The sequence below is a fragment of the Giraffa tippelskirchi genome, chromosome 11 (assembly GCF_054371585.1).
Source record: "Giraffa tippelskirchi isolate mGirTip1 chromosome 11, T2T-mGirTip1v1.2.pri, whole genome shotgun sequence".
Lineage (NCBI taxonomy): Eukaryota > Metazoa > Chordata > Mammalia > Artiodactyla > Giraffidae > Giraffa > Giraffa tippelskirchi.
Window position 1 is genome coordinate 149,988,750 of NC_137285.1, and position 19,870 is coordinate 150,008,619.

Here is a 19,870-nt window from a genome sequence, read left to right on the forward strand (position 1 = left end):
ACTCCCAGGTATATACCCAGAGAAAATCATAATTGAAAAAGATTCATGTACTCCAGTGTTCATTGCAGTGCTATTTACAATAGCTGAGACACGGAAGCAACTTAGATGTCCACTGATAGATGAGTGGATAAAGAAGATGTGTGGTACACACACACACACACAGACACACACACTGGAATATTACTCAGCCATAAAAAAGAATGAAATAATGCCAGATGCAGCAACATGGATGGGTCTAGAGATTTTCATATTAAGTGAAGTAACCAGATAAAGACAAATAGCAGATGATACTGCTTATACGTGGAATCTACAAAAAATGATACAAGTGAACTTATATACAAACAAGAGACAGACCCACATACATAGAAAATAAACTAATGGTTTCCAAATGGAAAGGGAGGGGAAGAGATAAATTAAGAGTTTGGGATTAACATATACACTCTACTGTGTATAAAATAATCAATAAGAACCTAGTGTATAGTACAGGGAACTATACTCAATATTCTTGAATAACCTATCATGGAAAGGAGTCTGAAAAAACTAGATGTATATATATATGTATAACTGAATCACTTTGCTGTACACTTGAAGCTAACACCAAATTGTAAATCAACTTCAGTTCATTAAAAATAAAATTTTTAAAATCTTACACTTCAGAATACAAAGCATTTACATTTTTTGGCATTTAGAAAGCGGGGGGCTCTAATCTTAAGTAGATGAAAGTGCAATGGAAATAAGTGAATGAGGGGGTTGGAGGCCTCCCCACTCCCTCATCGGTGAGGGTTCTGAGGGCCTCTTTTCCAGGTTTCTCCAAGTATGACTCTTCCTGAATCACCTGGGTCAGTTGTTACAAATACAGCTTTTCAGGCCCTGTTCCTCTTGTTTAGACCCTGGAAACCGATACTTTTTGAGAAGGACCTGCAATGATTCAGATATACTCTAAAGCTTTCAGTTACAAGAGACCCCATTGGACTGGACTGGAACTGAGACCTCTGTATTTCAAAATAATGCTCCAGATAATTTTGATAATTAACCTAATGTTTGCCAGCCATTGAACTATGTGGCTTGCTAAAGTGATATTATCTGAGTCGGTGGTTCTCAAAGTATGGTCCTGGGACCAGCACATCAGCATCACCTGGAACTTGCAGAAACACACGTTCTTGGGACCTATGGCAGCCCTGAATCAGAATCCTGGGCACAGCCTAGCAATCTGTTTTAACAAGCCCTGTGTTAGAACAAGCCCAAGGTGATTCTGATGCTGGTAAGGTTTGAAAACCCCTGGCTTAAAATATCTTTAAATATCTTGTTGTTAGTCGCTCAATCATGTCCTGCTCTTCGAACCCCAAGGACTGAAGTCTGCCAGGCTCCTCTGTCCATGGACTAACTCTAGGCCAGAACACTGGCGTGGGTTGCCACGCGCTTCTCCAGGGGATCTTCCCGACCCAGGGGTTGAACGCAGGTCTCCCACATTGCAGGCAGTCGCTTTACCATCAGAGCTACCAGGGAAGCCCCTATACTAAGACTCATCTAAATATTAGGGGCTTTATAATAACATTACGGGTGACTGTTCAACAGGTGTGCTCTAGCTGAGGTCACTTGCCCGTGAGGAATTCGGTCTGGGGACTTCCCTCGTGGTCCAATGGCTAAGACTCCATGCTCCCAATGCAGGGGGCTTGGGTTCAGCCCCTGATTGCAGACTAGATTCCACATGTCATAAGTATTATGACTCTGTGCAGCCAAACTGAAAAAAAAAAAGAATTTGGTCTGAAATTTTCTGTTGACACTTCCTGGTAAGATCAGAGAGGGTCAGCATGAAAACTTGAGAACTAAGGTCCACCAATGGGCAGGCAATTCTGGAGATAAGAATGGAGCTTTTTTTTTTTTTTTTAAAGAGATATTGCATTATCAATACTTGTAATGGCTTGAAGGATGATAAATATGTGACAATGATGATTCTGAGCCAAGAAGTGATTTTAGAAGAGTCAGACTCACTGAAAATATTTTAGGATTACTTTAACCAGTTAATTTGGTTTACATTTGCTTTTGTTTGCAGTCTGTGAGTGATAGGGTTAAAATGTCCGCAAGAACTCTTAATTTGCCTGGAATGAGTCTTAAGTGAGGAAATGTGTCAGATTAGTTGGTAGCTTTTTTATCTTAGCGGTCCATAAAATAATGTTGTATCCATCTATAGTTGGAAGAGTCTTAGCTTCGAGGGAAAGGACTGGAACAGGAGCTCACTTTGCTAAACGAGCGAGTGACAGTCCACCCAACTTTTCCTCCTCCGAAGCCCCTCATGGCGCCTTCCAACCCTATGGAACAGCGCCACCAGCAGGAAAGGCAGGTCATGGCACCTGGTTTGCTAGTGACGTGCCAGTCCCGTCCCCACCCCCAGACAAATCAGTATTTGCTTTCTTTCCCCGTGTGCACACCTGTGTGTTTGGGGAGGAGGCAGGCGAGGGTCTCTGTCTGCGTGAGATGGGCGGTGGTGGCGGGGATGAAGGTCTAGAGTGTACAGGGCCCGGCCTTGGGGCATTTTCAGTCTAACGTGTTGTCGTTCGGTGGCTCAGTCTGTCTGACTCTTTGCGACCCCGTGGACTGCAGCACAGCGGGCTTCCCTGTACTTCACCATCTCCCAGAGTTTGCTCAAACTCAAGTCCATTGAGTCGGTGATGCCGTCCAGCCATCTCATCCTCTGCCACCCTCTTCTCCTTTTGCCTTCAGTCATTTCCAGCAGCAGGCTAGTGTGAGAGACTTTTCTTTCAGCCACAGATAACATGTAACTGAGTGAGATCGTCCGTGTTTCAGTAAGACTTTCTAAAATCAACACTGAAATTTGAGTTTCATATAATTTTCATTGAGGGACTTCCCTGGTGGCTCAGAGGTAAAGAATCCGCCTGAAATGCAGGAGACATGGGTTCGATTCCTGGGTCGGGAAGATCCCCTGGAGGAGGGCAGGGCACCCCACTGCAGGGTTCTTGCCTGGAGAATCCCGTGGACAGAGGAGCCTGGCGGGCTACGGTCCATGGGGTGGCAAAGAGTCGGACACAACTGAAGTGACTGAGCGTGCATAATTTTCATCTGTCATGAGATACTCTTGATTTGGTTTCACCCAGTTAGCTTACAGTTCTCCCTCTGCATAGGCTAGGTCTACATTTTACGCAGTACATCTTTGTAGGGTGAGCATCTGGCAGGTTTTTTATATTTTATTTCGTTATAATGCAAATGCATTAAGCTTTTGATAACAGAGATATCCACTTCAAAGATGGAGATCTCGAATAACCACACTGCAGATAGAGTCAATCCTCATCTGTGGCCAACTTAAATAACTGACCATTTGGCCACTTTAATTCCTGCTCTTATGCTATAAATTCATCATTAAACCTGGGTCCCCCATCAGGGATCCTAATAAAAGCAGAACCCCAGGTCTGGGCTCTCTTTCCCTTTCTACTAGATATGCTGAGTACCCTGCAGGACCTGTGCGTAGGAACCCTCGTCTTTCAGACTTTCCTGATGGTCATTGCTGAGGGAAACTCGCAGTCCTAAGAAAGACCGCAGTACTGGGCCAGCCTCCACCTTGGCTCTGAAAGGGGAGACGTCTACGGGAAGGCATGTCTAGCCACATCCTCACTACACCTGGGATGAGGCCAGGGAGCAACCTGGCTGCAGCTCTCACACCTCAAAACTGGTTAAAGACTTATTTTTATCCCCACACAAAAAAAGAATAGATGGATATGCTTGTGAACAGAAAGGGAGAAATATTGAAAACTGAAAGCACAATAAATACTTTACAGTAAGACTTTGGGCCTTGCTCCCTCTCTTCTCTCAGGTCACACCCGAAACACTCAGTTCAAACAACAGTTTGACTTAGGACCAACCATAGTGCGGCAGTGTTTATCTGGCATCTCTAAGCTCAATCTTTCTTTTTTTTTAGGTCCTTCTTCATAGAGTTTTACAACAGCTAATTTTCATTCTAAACTTATTCTTGGGAAGTTGTTGTTGTTGTCGTTCAGCTGCTCAGTCGTGTCTGACTCTTTGTGACCCCATGGACTGCAGCACGCCAGGCTTCCCTGTCCTTCACCATCTCCCAGAGTTTGCTCAAACTCATGTCCATTGAGTCGGTGATGCCATCCAACCATCTCATCCTCTGTCGTCCCCTTCTCCTTCTGCCTTCCATCTTTGCCAGCATCAGGGTCTTTTCCAGTGAGTTGGCTCTTTGCATCAGGTGGCCAAAGTATTGGGGCTTCAGCTTCTAATGAATATTCAGGGTTGATCTCCTTTAGGATGGACTGGTTGGATCTCCTTGCAGTCCAAGGCACTCTCTAGAGTCTTCTCCTACACCACAGTTTGAAAGCATCCATTCTTTAGTGCTCAGCCTTCTTTATGGTCCAACTCTCACGTCCATACATGACTACTGGAAAAACCACAGCTTACACTAGACAGACCTTTGTTGGCAAAAGTGAAAGACCTTTGTCCTTCCTTTTCAATATACTGTCTGGGTCTGTCAGAGCTTTCCTTCCAAGGAGCAAGTGTCTTTCATTTTCATGGCTGCAGTCACTGTCTGCAGTGATTTTGGAGCCCTAGAAAATAAAACCTGTCACAACTTATACTGTTTCCCCTTCTATTTGCCACGAAGTGATGGGACTGGACGTTATGATGTTAGTTTTTTGAATGTTGAGTTTTAAGCCAGATTTTTTTACTCTCCTCTTTCACCCTTATCAAGACCTGATTCATGTTGATGTTTGACAGAAAGCAACGAAATTCTGTAAAGCAATTATCCTTCAATAAGAAAATAAACAAATTTTAAAAAATTTAAAAAAGAAGCTCTTTAGTTCCTCTTCATTTTCTGCCATTAGAGTGGAATCATTTGCACATCTAAGGTGGTTGATATTTCTTCCTGCGATCTTGATTCTAGCTGGTGCTTCATCCAGCCTGGCATTTTGCATGATGTACTCTGCATTTAAGTTAAATTAGCAGAGCGACAATACACAGCCTTGATGTACTCCTTTCTCAAATCTGAACCACTCTGTTGTTCCATGTTTGGTTTGAACTGTTGCTTCTTGACCCACAGATTTCTCAGCAGAGAGGCAAGGTGGTCTGGTATTTCCATCTCTTTAAGAATTTTCCAGTTTGTTGTGATCCACACAAAGGCTTTTGCGTAGTCAAAGAAGCAGAAGTAGACATTTTCCTGGAATTCCCTTGCTTTCTCTATGAGCTGAAGAATGTTGGCAGTTTGATCACTGGTTCCTTTGCCTTTTCTGAATCCAGCTTGTACATCTGGAAGTTCTCAGTTCATTTACTGCTGAAGCCTAGCTTGAAGGAATTTGAGCATAACCTCACCAGTACGTGAAAGGAAAGCAATTGTCCGGTAGATTGAACATTCTTTGGCATTGCCCTTCTTTGGGACTGGAATGAAAACTGACCTTTTCTAGTCCAGTGGCCCCAGCTGTTTCCAAATTTGCTGATGTATTGAATACAGCACTTTAACAGCATCATCTTTTAGAATTTTAAATAGCTAAGCTGGAATTCCATCACCTCCACTAGCTTGGTACATAGTAACACTTCCTAAGGCCCACTTGACTCCACACCCCAAGATGCCTGGCTCTACGTGAGTGACCACAGCATCACGAGTATCCCGATCACTAAGACACTTCCGGCATAATTCTTCCATGTACTCTTGCCACCTCTTCTCTATCTCTCGCTTCTCTTAGATCCTGACCCTTTCTGCCCTTTATTGTGCCCAGCCTCGCATGAAATGTTCCCTTGATCTCTCCGGTTTTCTTGAAGAGATCTCTAATCTTCTCCAGTCTAGTGTTTTCCTCTACTTCGTCGCATTGTTCATTGAAGAAGGCCTTCTTATCACTCCTTGCTGTTCTCTGGAACTCTGCACTCAGTTGGGTATATCTTTCCCTTTCTCCCTTGCTTTTCCCATCTCTTCTTTCTTCAGCTATTTTTAAAGCCTTCTCAGACAACCACTTTGCCTTCTTGCATTTCTTTTTCTTTGGGATGGTTTTGGTTACTGCCTCCTGTAGAATGTTACAAACCTCTGTCCATAGTTCTTCAGGCACTCTCTCTACCAAATCTGTCTCTTGAATCTATTCGTCACCTCTACTGTATAATCATAAGGGACTTGATTTAGGTATACCTGAATGGCCTAGTGGTTTTCCCTAATTTCTTCAATTTAAGCCTGAATTTTGCAATAAGGAGCTGCAGTAAAGATCCATCCCCTTTATGGATCACAGCCCTCTAATGGGGCTTACGTAACTCAATGAAGCCATGAGCCATGCCATGTAGGGCCACCCTGGATGGATGGGCCATAGTGGAGAGTTCTGACAAATCATGATCCACTGGACGAGTGAACGGCAAACCTCTCCAGTATGCTTGCTGTGAGAACTCCATGAACAGTATGAAAAGGCAAAAAGAAGTTCTTGGACCCTTTAATAAAAAGACTGAGAATCAATAGACATGATGATCATTTCAAAGAACATTCATCTGGTACCCATTTCTTGGTTTAAATATGCAGAAGCTTCTCATGACATATGAAATAACTTCCCTTCAAAATTTCTGTGTTCTATCAGGGGTCTGCAGATAGACATTTTTAACTGTCCTCAGTACATCCCAAGGAACTAAACATGGATTTTTAAGTTGTATCTGACATGTAAGACTTCCTAGTGAGTCCCACAGAGCAATTAGCTTCTTCTTTAACTGTTGGCAGCCTCTGATTAAATGTCAAATTTCAGAAAATGCCATGTTCCAGCCACAGATGGTGTGTAACAGCGTAGACTGTACATCTCTTCAGTTTTTTCCCAATTGAAGTTGAGTTGATTTACAATGTTCTGTTAGTCTCAGGTGTACAGCAAACTGACTCAGTTACATACACATGTATATGTATAATTTTTGCAGATTCTTTTCCCTTATAGATTATTATAAAATATTGAGTATGACTCCCTGTGCTATATAGTCAGTTCAGTTCAGTCGCTCAGTCGTGTCCAACTCTTTGTGACCCCAAGGACTGCAGCACGCCAGGCTTCCCTGTCCATCATCATCTCCCAGAGCTTGCTCAAACTCATGTCCATCGAGTCGGTGATGCCATCCAACCATCTCATCCTCTGTTGTCTCATCCCCTTCTCCTCCTACCCTCAATCTTTCCCAGCATCAGGGTGTTTTCCAATGAGCCAGTCATGTGCTATACAATAGGTCCTTCTTATGCTATTCTATATACTGGATATATACTATTCTATATACTGGATATATACTATTCTATATACTGGATATATACTATTCTATACATAATGCACACAGCCTCATCCCCTAGTAGGCAGGATGCCTTAAGACCCCTGAACCCATAACCTCCCCTGGACATGGCTCTGTCCACAGACAGCCAGGACCTGGCCTCAGACACCAGTGCGCAGGCACCAGACCCAGAAATCATACCTATTAAAGTCAAAATCAGCTGATAAAACAGACTAGTCAAAGGGTTTTGGAGGAGGGAGAGAGAAAAGCAGAAAAGGCATGGCCATACAATATTAGGAATAAAAGGAATATGATAGAATAAAAAAGAAGACACTACTTTGATGTCTATAATTCCAAAATGATTAGAATGAGAAGCAAATGTTTCCTAGAAAATATTGCTACAACTAATGTAAGGAAGTATAGAAAATCTGAACCTATAACACAACAATCCCACCAAAGAGAGATGAAAGTACTGTGTCTATACAAGAATAGATGAACAAATGTTTATAGCTTTATTCATAATAATCCCAAACTGGAAACAGCTTAAACGTCTACCAACCCATAAATGGTTAAACTCCTAGCTGCTGCTGCTGCTAAGTCGCTTCAGTCGTGTCCGACTCTGTGCGACCCTATACATGGCAGCCCACCAGGCTGCCCTGTCCCTGGGATTGTCCAGGCAAGAACACTGGAGTGGGTTGCCATTTCCTTCTCCATAAACTCCTAGAGGTGCGGGCATTCCATGGAAGACGGCTCAGCTGCAATGAGAAACTACTGTTACCCCTAACAGTCCAGACCGAATGAATCTCAAAAGCATTATGCTAAGTAAGAGAAATAAGGCACAAAAGAGTATCAATGGTGTGATTCTATTTAAATGACATTTTGGAGAGGACAAATTATAGAGATGGAAAACAGAGATTGGCTGTGACCAGATCAGCTGATGGCAAAGAGGTATTGATACCTGGGAACATTTGGGGTGATGGAAATGTTCTGTATCTTGATTGTTGTGGTGTTAACGTGGATATATACATCTGTCAAGATTCATGCAACTGTGCACTTTTTCAAGAGTGAGTTTTATTATTTGTGAATTTTACCTTAATTTTTAAAAAGTAAAAAAATTATAATTAATATTTAAACTGAAAAAGAAAGCTGAGGGCCAAACTTTAGTTTCTTATAGAAGAGTAAAGGGATTTAATAACCAAAGCAATGCATCAATATTTACTGTATTCAGAATAAAGAGCTATAAAAAGACATGCTGAGGACAACTAGAAAACCTTAAATTTGTCCTGTATTTTACACGGTCACTCTAATAAGTCTGGAGGTTTCTAGAACTCCGAATGTAGTAGATAAGGAGAAGGTCTTGTTTTACCTTCCTGCTATTTCCTATGCTGCCTCTTGAACTATTTCAAGGTTTATCTGCTTTTTGTTTCTCTTCTCTTTAGGAAGTCAGTGTGGCTGATGCCAGTTTATACAGAAAATGAAATGAAATTGGATCCCAGTCCCTTCACTGCTGACTTTAAGACAACACCAGAAGAGTTAGGATTATTAAATTCTAGTCAGACTGACTCCATACTTAACTTGAAATTGGTACCATGAATTGTGATGGAAAAACAATGGTTTTACAGACAAAAAAAATTGGTATAAACCTTTCCTTAGATATCTGATCAGTAAAACTCCTAATTCAGTGAAGGTCCTGATTCAGTGAAGTTGTATTTTTTAGACAATTTTAGGGATGTCTTATTAATTTAATGTTAACTATTAGATAAATACCCATTTAAAATTTTTAGTTTTATAGAGTAGATTCAGCAATATGTCTTCAGTGATAATAATAGGATTTAATTGATATAAACTCCCAGTAAATGTTTTCTAAATCCATTTTTTAAATAAAAAAATAGAAATATACATGTGAATGTGCCAGAGACTAAAATTTAACATATTAATTCCCTGGAAGATACTTTAACTTGTGGGGGCTTTCTTTTTATTAATCAGTAAAGTTGAGTCCTAAAAGTATTATTAAAGAAGGAAATTAGATTTATAGTCTAGAATTTAAGTAACCACCTCCTTAACTGAAATTGAAGGTCTTATTTTCCTTTATCTCTGATATGACTCTTCCACACTTGAAATAATTGAGGTGGGCAACATGGAATCATCCTGCCACTGTAGAGCAATTTACTAAAATGGATGACTGTTTATCACCACCTATAACGCTGTCTTCTTTTTCCTAAAAGAGAGAATCTACCCATATAATGACAAAGATCGCTCTGATTCCGGGGAGAGTTCTCGTGTCAGTCGCGAGGATTGCAACGTGCCATTTGTTATTCACTCGCACTTTAAAAACCTATTTTTATTTTTTTTAATCTGAGTTGATTTACAATGTTGTGTTACTTTCTTCTGTACCACAAAGAGAATCAGTTATCTATACACATACATCCTCTGTTTGTTTAGATTCTTTTCCCATACAGATCATTACAGTATTGAGTATGGTTTCCTGCGTGTCAACTGCTTATTGAATGTACATTTTGGATGTGATATCCTTTTGAAAATAGATTTTGCCAAAGTATTTTTCATTTGGATTTCTTTTAAAGTGCTGCTATCTTATTGCCAATAAAATGTTGTGTGTAGTTGTTTACATGATAGGAATCTATCTTTGGTATATGTGTGTGTGTGTGTGTGTTTTGTCTGCATCTTCTGCATTGGCAGGCAGATTCTTTACCACCGAGCCACCCGGGAAGCCATACACACACACACACACACACACACACACACACACATACCTATACACACACATATATACACACACACACAATGAAGAGGTAATCCCTGAGTGAGGCTTCAGTGTGTCAGGCAATGTTACAAACATGTTGCAACAACTCATTTAATCCAGCCCCAAGACTTATATATTACTATTCTAATTTTACAGCTAAGAAAATAAGCATTAACTAAGTTTCTTGAATTGTGCAACTGGCCTCAAGATTAGTGATCTGTTACCAATCTTACAGAAAAATGTGTCAGCTCTTCAACCACTGTGTATGATAGTCACTGTGGGCTGGTCACTTGTGTTAAAGTGCATGCCTATCTTGTCTAATTATTGAGTTTTTATCATGAAAGGATGTTGAATTTTGTCAAATCTAACCACTTCTGTCTAGTATATTATTGGACATTATATGGATATAAGATAGAAGTTTTCTTTCCACCTGGAAACTGATTCAGACCCCTAATTTTTTCAGATAGAAACCGTAAAAGTTATAAGCATACTCACCAGTTCATTCAGTCCTTTTGTTAATCTTTGTGAAGCCATCCGGTTTCTCATTAGAATACAAGGACATATCAGAATTTTAGGAATTCTATGTAATTTCTAGGATATCTATATTAGTAACATTTGCCGTACAGTATAACCTGAGATTTATCACTCATTTGACAATACTTCCCATGTAATTCCATATACCAAATGAACCTAATCAGGGGCCCTCTGAAGCACCCCAAAGTTAGCCATAAGTCAAAAGTGCTTCATTCGAATTTGATTTAAGAGGATTTGTCAATAAATATCAAAAGGGTTTAGAACACTCGGTCAGATAGGGTCGAAGGTCATTGTGAATCCTATTTTATTTGGAAATGAACCTTATTTTATTTGGAAATGACCTATCTATTCAAAAACCTTTCAACAATTGGTTTAGCACAACCCTAGAAATTCAAGTTACCCAGATGTGGAGATACTATTTTAGACAGACATTCCTAAAGCATAGCAGACATTCCCAAAGCAAAATTATTCTTAATAGAGTTTATCTAAAATCTCCTATCTCATATACATTTTCTTTCCTTAGAAGTTTCTTCACTCAAGTTATTTTCCTTGCTGAAAAATCTGTAACAGATGTATGTTATATTAAACCTATGCATAATGCTTAATGTTAATGACTCTTAGACATGTCTATATTAGTTAGATCAACAAGCAAACATTAATACTAGGTATTTAATACTGATTATTTCCCAGTTCACATGAACCTGAAATTCATTTAGGTTAATTTCTTTTGGCAGGTTGATTGTTTACCACTGAGCCTCCTGGGAAGCCTTTCATTGTCTTAAAATTATACTAAATAATGTCACTTCTGGAAAGGCACGGTTTCCAAGCAATGACTTAAAAACTTACAGAATTATAAATTAGAAGCAAACACATTTAACATATTCCAAAAGTCAGAGACCTTAGATGGTTAACTGATTGTTTTCCTCAATGAGAGTTTACAGAGGTATTAAAATAACATAAAGGTACTGCCTCCAGAAGAGCATAATTTCAGTAAGTATGTGCACATCTCAGCACAGGTGGGTATGGCATAAAACCAACAATGCAAGCGTTGCTATTAAGCAACTGGATTAAGACAAATAAGCCTTGAGAAATACATCAATTTCCAAATAGTCTGATATGGTCCCTTGTAAATGAATAACTAGACTGTTGACTTTACTCACATAAATGTGCTTTTCATTTCGGAAATTGGCGACTAGAATTTTGAACTTGTTTATTTATTATGATATTCCAGCACCTAAATATGGTTTTTCTAGTAGTCACGTATGGATGTGAGAGTTGGACGGTGAAGAAAGCTGAGCGTCGCAGAATTGATGCTTTTGAACTGTGGTGCTGGAGAAGACTCTTGAGAGTCCCTTGGACTGCAAGGAGATCCAACCAGTCCATCCTAAAGGAGATCAGTCCTGGGTGTTCATTGGAAGGACTGATGTTGAAGCTGAAACTCCAATACTTTGGCCACCTCATGCGAAGAGCTGACCCATTGGAAGAGACCGTGATGCTGGGAAGGATTGGGGGCAGGAGAAGAAGGGTACGACAGAGGATGAGATGGTTGGATGGCATCACTGAGTCGATGGACATGGGTTTGGGTGGACTCCAGGAGTTAGTGATGGACAGGGAGGTCTGGCGTGCTGCGGTTCATGGGGTCACAAAGAGTCGATCACGACTGAGCGACTGAACTGAACTGAACTGAAATCTAGCCAGCCTCCTTGAAAACATTTCCTCTTGTAGTTAGGGGAAGTTGTACCCCAGGGGAAGAAATCTCTATGAATCTTCTTTGGGAAGCAGTTTCCTGTAGTCCTTCTCTCTAAGGAACTGGAGAAGTTTCTCATTGTCATCATTTATTGTGCGCGCACATAAAGAGCTTGATTGCTAAGACCTCTGTGTACTCTCTGTCTCTGATCCTGATAACTGTTCCCTGACTCAGGCACTAGGACCTGAAATTCACAAATGAGATAACTGAGCTCCTGTTTATGTAACTTCCTTCCTGAGCTCTTTCTGCGGCTCCGAATTTAAACAAGCACATTGCAAGGAACCGCTGTTGGGAGCTTTGCTTCCTCGTAACTTTTCCTCTCCCTCCTTCACGGCACTTTCTGCTCCTGCTTCAGGATTCCATTCGCAGCGGCCCTGGTTAATAAGAGGCAGGGAGGTCACAGCTTTTACTACCATCGTTTCCACGTTTCTTTGTGATTCCCATTTGGTCTTCTGCGTGTTCAGTCCCTTCCTTCAGTCCCAGAGAGTTCCTTCAGAACCCCTGCTCCAGCCTCCATTGCCAGCCGTCAACTTGAAAAACACTCAGCCTGAAAGTTGAGAGTTATGCTCTATTTGATGGGAATTTTTAGCACTTCAAGCCCTGGAGGCAGCATCTCAAGTAACCCTAAGAGAACTGCTCCAAGGAGGAAGCAGGGAGGGGAAGCCAAGTTACACAGAAGTTTTGCAGCAGAGGGCAGGTAGTCTGCACGCCAGAAGATGGTTGTTAATTAAAGGAGAGCCAGATATCTCAAGTCAAGGCATTTAGTGCTTTTCCACTTGTGAGAAGATGCAAGAGTCTGGGCTCACTACAGTCATCCCCCTGGTGTGCCCCTCACCTCTCTGGGGCCGCTATCCAGTGTTCTCCCATCCTGAGCACCCTCGGGCCCCACCAGCTCGCCATCAGTGGTGGCTGCGGCCTCCGTGACACTCTCTGTTACTGCTGCGCAGGAAGCAGTCTGCTGCTCACAGCCCTGGCCGCAGAGCCCCTGCACAGCGCGCTCTCCCGGCACTGGACCCTGCTCCGCTACAGTCAGCGTCCCAGGGTCACACGCCGCCTTCCCAACCTGTCTTCTGGTGATGGCATCGGGCCCTGTTGCTCTTACTCGTGACCAACTCCCCACTTGGCTCCGGTTTCTAGAACTAGGACCTCGCCGAGGTGGCTGCGAGCTTTCTTTCTCGCAGACTCCTGCCCTGACCTGTGGACCAGGGACCCTGTCCTGCACCGTCCCCTTGGGTCCTGCCTGGGACCTCCCTAGGGATCGTGTTTGGGATCTTCCCTTCCTCCCTCTCTCTTTGCTCTGATCTTTCCATCACCGATTTCAGGACATTTATTCATTTAGGATGACAATTTGCCTTCTAAACAGGGACACTTCTGAAAGGGAAAGGAGGTGAAAGTAAGGTCTCACAGGGAGAACAGGCAGGACTGTGACCGCACTAGACCCAGAGCCTGAGTTCTGCACGTAGTTCGACTGGTTCCCGTGTGACGCTGGGAAAGCTGGTGGGTGTTTCTATGCTCTTTTTTGGTTGTTTAGTCGCTCAGTCATGTCTGACTCTTTTCGCGACCCCATGGACTGTAGCCCACCGGGCTCCTCTGCCCATGGGGATTCTCCAGGCGAGAACACTGAGGTGGGTTGCCATTTCCTCCTTCAGGGGATATTCTTCCCCACCCAGGGGTCGAAAGCACATCTCAAGCCTCCTTCTACGCCATAGTTTTCTATAAAATTGGGTTAACAGTAACCTAGAAGACCCAGGTATTGTGAGAAGGAAAGGAGTGAATCCATGTGAAGCATTTAGAACAGTGTCTGCTACCTAGTAATCATTAAATGCATTTGAACTACAAGCGGCATCATTTTTATATCTGTGAAGTTTGTGAATTAATTAACCATTCTAAGCCTGCGTGAATTGGATGTGATAATGAACACGACCACCCTCCCCACTCCAGACAGTGAAACTGCTCGGTGGAGTCTTGAGGGGCCTCCGAAGAGCTCTAGTCCTTTCTCTCTCAACGCGGACAGAATTCAGGGAGCGCACGGTGGTTGATAAGAGGTGGTTTATTAGAACAGGGTGCGTGTGCGGCTTAAAGCAGGTGAGTGCCAGGGCGCTGCACCCTGAGAACTTTAATGGGCTGCAATTTTACCATCAAAGGACAAGTGGAGAGGGGAAGAGAGCCTTTCTTCCTCATTCTTGAGTCGACGTCACGCTTCCGTCGTCGGCTCCCCCTCCAGGCTGGGCCGGGAGGTTTCTTGTCCCTACAAGGTCAGGCTAGGACAGTCACGGCACCGTGGAGAAATTATTTCAGGTCTCAGTACAGGGAGCCTCTGTCACTTTGAAACGCCACCTTTCCATAAACTGTTGTTTTTCATGTGTGCAGGGAGCTTGTCCAGGGATCCGTAACTTACCAAGCTCACTGGTCAGGATGTGGGCCTCACGCCTCCTCTATTTTATCGTTGGGGGCATGTCTTAGGCTTCTGTTTCACGGTTTTGTTGCCAAGCAAGCCTGCTTGGTTCTGTGGTTAAAGAAACCTACTTTCTGGAGTAATCATTACCTTACGGGTCTCCCTTATTTTTCCTATTTGCAGTCCCCTCGTGGGGTTAAGTATGGAACCACCCACCCCCTCTACTCTGTCCCTACCAACACTACTCTTATAATCTGACTTCGTCTCTTGTTCAGTCGCTAAGTCATGTCCAACTCTGAGACCCCACAGACTGCAGCACGCCAGGCTTCCCTGTCCTTCACTATCGCCCAGAGTTTGCTCAAATTCATGCCCGCTGAGCCCGTGAGGCCTCTTCTCACTATGCAAACTGTTCTCCCCCCAATCCTCAAGCCTTCCCACCCATCTGCCTGTGTCTCCACCGGTGTTTCTGGTTCTACTAACGTATTAAGCAACATCACAAAGCTGGAAGACAGTTCCTCCTGACACCAGTGTCCTAATCCACACTTACCCTTCAGGAAAGCACAGTGAAATCCGAGGGGCCACAGACCCAGATGTGGTTTGCACGCTCTGCAGGCCACCAGCAAAATACCGGCACTGACTCCTTTGAAGTGTGGTGCAAGGCCGAGTCTTGCATCAAGCCTGAGCTAAAAGAGGCTACTGTTCTCCGGGAAGGGTACCATAAGCGCTCTTTACTGTAATGAGATGGGCCTGAGAGAAAATAACTTGACCCAGGTCTGAAGCCTCCAAGGTAAATACTACAGACTCCTCTCCTTGGCTTCCGTGTGTTTGTTCTCTGCGTCTGTGTCTCTGTTACTGTTTTGAAAATAGATGAATAAGAACCTACTTATAGTCCAGGGAACTCAGTGCTCTGTGGTGAAGGAAATCCAAAAAGAGGGGATATATGTATACAAATAGCTGATTCTCTGTGCTGTACACTAGAAACTAACAGCATTGTAAAGAAACTAGACTCCAATAAGACTTAATTAAAAAAAAAGATTCCCTCTCCACAGAAAGTCCACTCTTCTTTTTGTCTGTCAAAGTTGCCACCTTTAGCTCAGAATGTCTTCAGGGTTTTTTGTTCGGTTGCTAAACATTTAACTATGAGGATGGCTTCCCCTTAGAATTTGACTGTTACTCTCATGCCATAGTGAAAATGTGCTAGACATAATTATGTAGTTATTTCTTTGGAAAAATGTATGCATGGACACGCATACATGCAGACACACATGCCTTGTGTGTGTTTGTGATCAGTTGTGTCCAACTCTTTGCAACCCCATGGAATACAACCCACCAGGCTCCTCTGTCCGTGGGAGTTTTCAAGCAAGAATGGCAGAGTGGGTTGTCATTTCCCTCTCCAGGGGACCTTCCTGACTCAGGGATCAAGCCCAAATCTCCTGCATTGGCAGGTGGATTCTCTACGACTGCGTCACCTGGGAAGCCACACTACATACATTTTCGCAAGTCAAACATTCTATCTAAAGTATATACACATTTCCCAATGGATATTTTTTAAGCCTGGACTTTGCAATGTTAATATGAAATTAAAATTATGTCCATTTTACAGATGTGAAAACTGAGATTCCCACTACTAGGTCATACAACTAGTAAGTGGTCAAATTTGGATTTACACCTGGCTTCCCCATGGTACTTAAACTCTATCCATTGTGCTTTATTGATGTCCGGAAAGGTGTATTCCGTATGTTGCTATATAAAGCAATGACTTAAAAGACGTTGAACATTAAAGTGGATATCTCAAGTAGAATCTGAACTCATTTACGAGCTGTATAAGTTTGAGAAAGTTGTGTAAGCTGTCTATGCCTCAGTTTTCTCATTTTTAAAATAGGGGTAATAGTATTGCAACACGAAGTTGTTGGCGGGATTAAATACATTACTAAATTCACAGAAACTGGGCAGTGCTTGGCACATGGCGGTGACTATTCAGTAGACGACACCTGTCATTATTGCTAGAATGTGACTAATGTTATCTTCCTCCCACGAGAGATCACTGCTCGGTGAGACCACTCAGTATGCGGATGTCCAGGACGGAAGAGAGGCAGGACCACGTAACATACGCGTGCGTGTAAAAGTGAAAAAGGGACAGTCTGCACCGCGACAGAGTGAGGGGCGGTACCCAGGCCTAGTATAGTGGTCTGACGATGCCTACTGCTTCAACGTAAAATGGGATAAACAGTGTAAGACCTCTGCTCCATTGCTCGAGGGTGGTTTTGATATCTAGACAAAATGGAACCCTTTCATTGCACTGAAAACAAAAAGCCATTATTAGTTAGCAATGAAAGGGAAAACATAAACATTTCGGATTTCTTTTCTCTGACAGCCATCAAGACCCCAGATGGCCTCCCAAGAAGTTGATAAGACAGAGCTGGGGGCAGCCTCTGCTGGGAATGCCCCAGGCAGCCAGGGGAAACCAGCGGTGGAGGACACCTCTGCCCACCGGCCCATCAGTAGGTCACAGAACTACCCTGAGGTGCTACAAGTTCTCGGGGTAAGTCAACCTCAGTTAATGCATCCTTTAAGATGCAAGACGATAAATAGCACGTGGGAAACCTTGTTTATGTCTCCATGGGGATTTCTGAGTTACTCATCACTGGATTGATAAAGTGGTTTAAGAAAAGACGGGGGTATATTTTAAACCGGAAGAGCGGAAACGCAGAGGCATAACCTCACGGTGGGAGACACCCCATCAGTGCCGGAGAACGGACCTCAGCGCACTGTGGCCCCAGGCAGGCGGGGAGGACACTTCCGCCCAGTCTGTCACCTCCTTCACCCTGTGCTTTTCTGAAGGGAGAGTCTGCGAGGGTGGACACAGTGGGGCGGGGAGAGGGCCGATGAGGTGCTGCCATCAGAATCAGTGGGCGTCGCAGGAAGAGAAGCCTTCCAGAGCGGACTCTCCCCCAGTTAATCTCAGCTTGATTTTTTGACCATTTCAAACACTGATATCTCCTTTTTGAGGAAAATTAAAGTGATCTCTTCTCCAAATACCATGATATCACTTACGTGTGGAATCTGAAACATGACACAGATGAACTTATCTACAAAGCAGAAAGAGACATCCAGACAGATTTGTGACTGACAAAGGGATGGGGGTTGGGGGGATGAATTGGGAGTTGGGATTAGCAGATACAAACTGTTATATTACGATATAGGTAGGATGGGCAAACAAGGCCCTACTGTAGAGCACGGGGAACTATGTTCAGTATCCTGTAGTGAACCACGATGGGAAAGAGAAAACAAAAATAAATAGAAGGATCCCTTCCCGGTGTGGACTAGCATGTGATCGTTCCTGCTTCTCTTTTTCCCTTCTCTCACAGGCTGTCCAGATCCTGAACGGGGCGGTGGTTCTGGCTCTGTGCGGCCTCATGCGTTCCTTACAAAACTCGTCCCATCCCGCTGGTTACTTCTTTTTCTGGATTGTTTACACAGGTTATCCCATATGGGGGGCTATAATGGTAAGTATTCAAATGCCACTGACTGTGTATCATTTCTTAGCTACCACTACTAGAAATGTACTTTGGCAACTTTTCCCTCAAATTTTAGGAGCGGCTTGGTAAATGTGAGATTTTTGAGGCAAAGAGTAGACTGAAGTTTTGAGAACGCCTTGAACATGTAGAGAATTCCATTTATCAAAATTAGACTCATGGAACTAATAGTAGGTCAAAATACTAATTTAAACATTAGCAGATTTGAGTACAGTTGCCTGGAAAATCCCACGGACAGAGGAGCCTGGTGGGCTGCAGTCCGTGGGGTCGCAAAGAGTCGGACACGACTGAGCGACTTCACTTTCACTTTTCGCTTTCATGCACTGGAGAAGGAAATGGCAACCCACTCCAGTGTTCTTGCCTGGAGAATCCCAGGGACGGCGGAGCCTGGTGGGCTGCCGTCCACAGAATTGGACACGACTGAAGCGACTTAGCAGCAGCAGTAGCAGATATGTCCATATAGACATTTAGATGTATAAAAGGTTTTTTTAGAACACCTAGTCCAATAAATCAAACACATTTTCTGAAGCTTGGGTAAGAATATGAGAATGGTATTAAATATACATGTGTATGTAAATAAATATTATTTACATTTAATGTAAACACAAGCATAAAGATAATTATATTACATTGAATATGTGTATTGTTATATGTAAAACTAGGCATACCCATATAACCTGTAAAAGGCCAGATACAAAACAAAATGAAAGTCTAACACATTTATGCAAAATTTAAACTCAATTTAAAATTGTACTTGTATAAAATAATGAGCAAAATCAAGTATAATTTTGTTCTAGAATGTGAATTTGAGAAGTTTTGTGCAACTACTGCTATTTATTTGCTAATTAAGACTTCATATTCATTTTTCTGCTTCACTTCCTATTTTCAAACAGTTTATTGTTTCGGGAATTTTATCTGTCTTAGCCGGGAGAAGACCCACAAAAGCACTGGTAAGTGGCCGCTCGCTCTCTTTCTCTATGGTCACAGGAGCAGGAACAAGGCATCCGCCAGCAGTGGGAGAGCAGAGGTTGGTGAATCCAGCCGAGACCCTGGGTCTTGGGGTGGAGCGTCTTGGTTTGCTGATGCTTTTCCAGGACCGAGGCTATAGTTGGGCATGTAAATCCCTTTCAGTGGCTGTTGGTTTAGATGCACGGTGGCCGCGGGGACGCAGCGTGCGCTGCCTGTGCTGAACGGTGGCCCCTCCTCTTGCAGGCGGACAGCAGTTTTGGGACGCACGTCGCCTCTGCCGTCATCGCACTGGTCGGGACTGCCTTTCTCTCCATGAATTTATTTGCCAATGACTCATTACTCAAGCACTGTCAGTCTTCCCAGCCACCTGACTTGTGCATTTACATGGAAGCCTCTTCAAATGTATGTCTTTTAAAATCATGTATAATTATGAAGTACTTCAACAATCCAAAGTATAGAGGAACTAACTAATATATCAGGCACCATGCTGCCTGGATTTGAATCTTGGTTCTACCGCTTAGTAGCTTTGCTTTGAAGGAGCAAATAAGATAACCTCTTTGTGTTTCAATTTTATCGTCATTGAAATGAGGATAGTAATAGATTAAATTATTATGTGTATTATATGTAAAGATTATATAAATTAATATTTGATAAGTAATTAACACAATGCATACTGTATTAGATTATTATTACATACT

The 19,870-nt window shown here is 42.8% G+C and overlaps 1 protein-coding gene across 1 annotated transcript in view; it reads left to right on the forward strand.

Annotated features, from left to right (window-relative positions):
• MS4A3 (membrane spanning 4-domains A3) overlaps nucleotides 1-19,870 on the forward strand; it is a 74,455-nt gene that overhangs the window by 50,735 nt on the left and 3,850 nt on the right. The window contains exons 5-8 of the mRNA XM_081544599.1: nucleotides 17,042-17,209; nucleotides 18,036-18,173; nucleotides 19,097-19,153; nucleotides 19,416-19,574. Coding sequence (XP_081400725.1) covers nucleotides 17,057-17,209; nucleotides 18,036-18,173; nucleotides 19,097-19,153; nucleotides 19,416-19,574 — 507 coding nt within the window. The 5' untranslated portion in view covers nucleotides 17,042-17,056. The remainder of the gene's footprint in view (nucleotides 1-17,041; nucleotides 17,210-18,035; nucleotides 18,174-19,096; nucleotides 19,154-19,415; nucleotides 19,575-19,870) is intronic.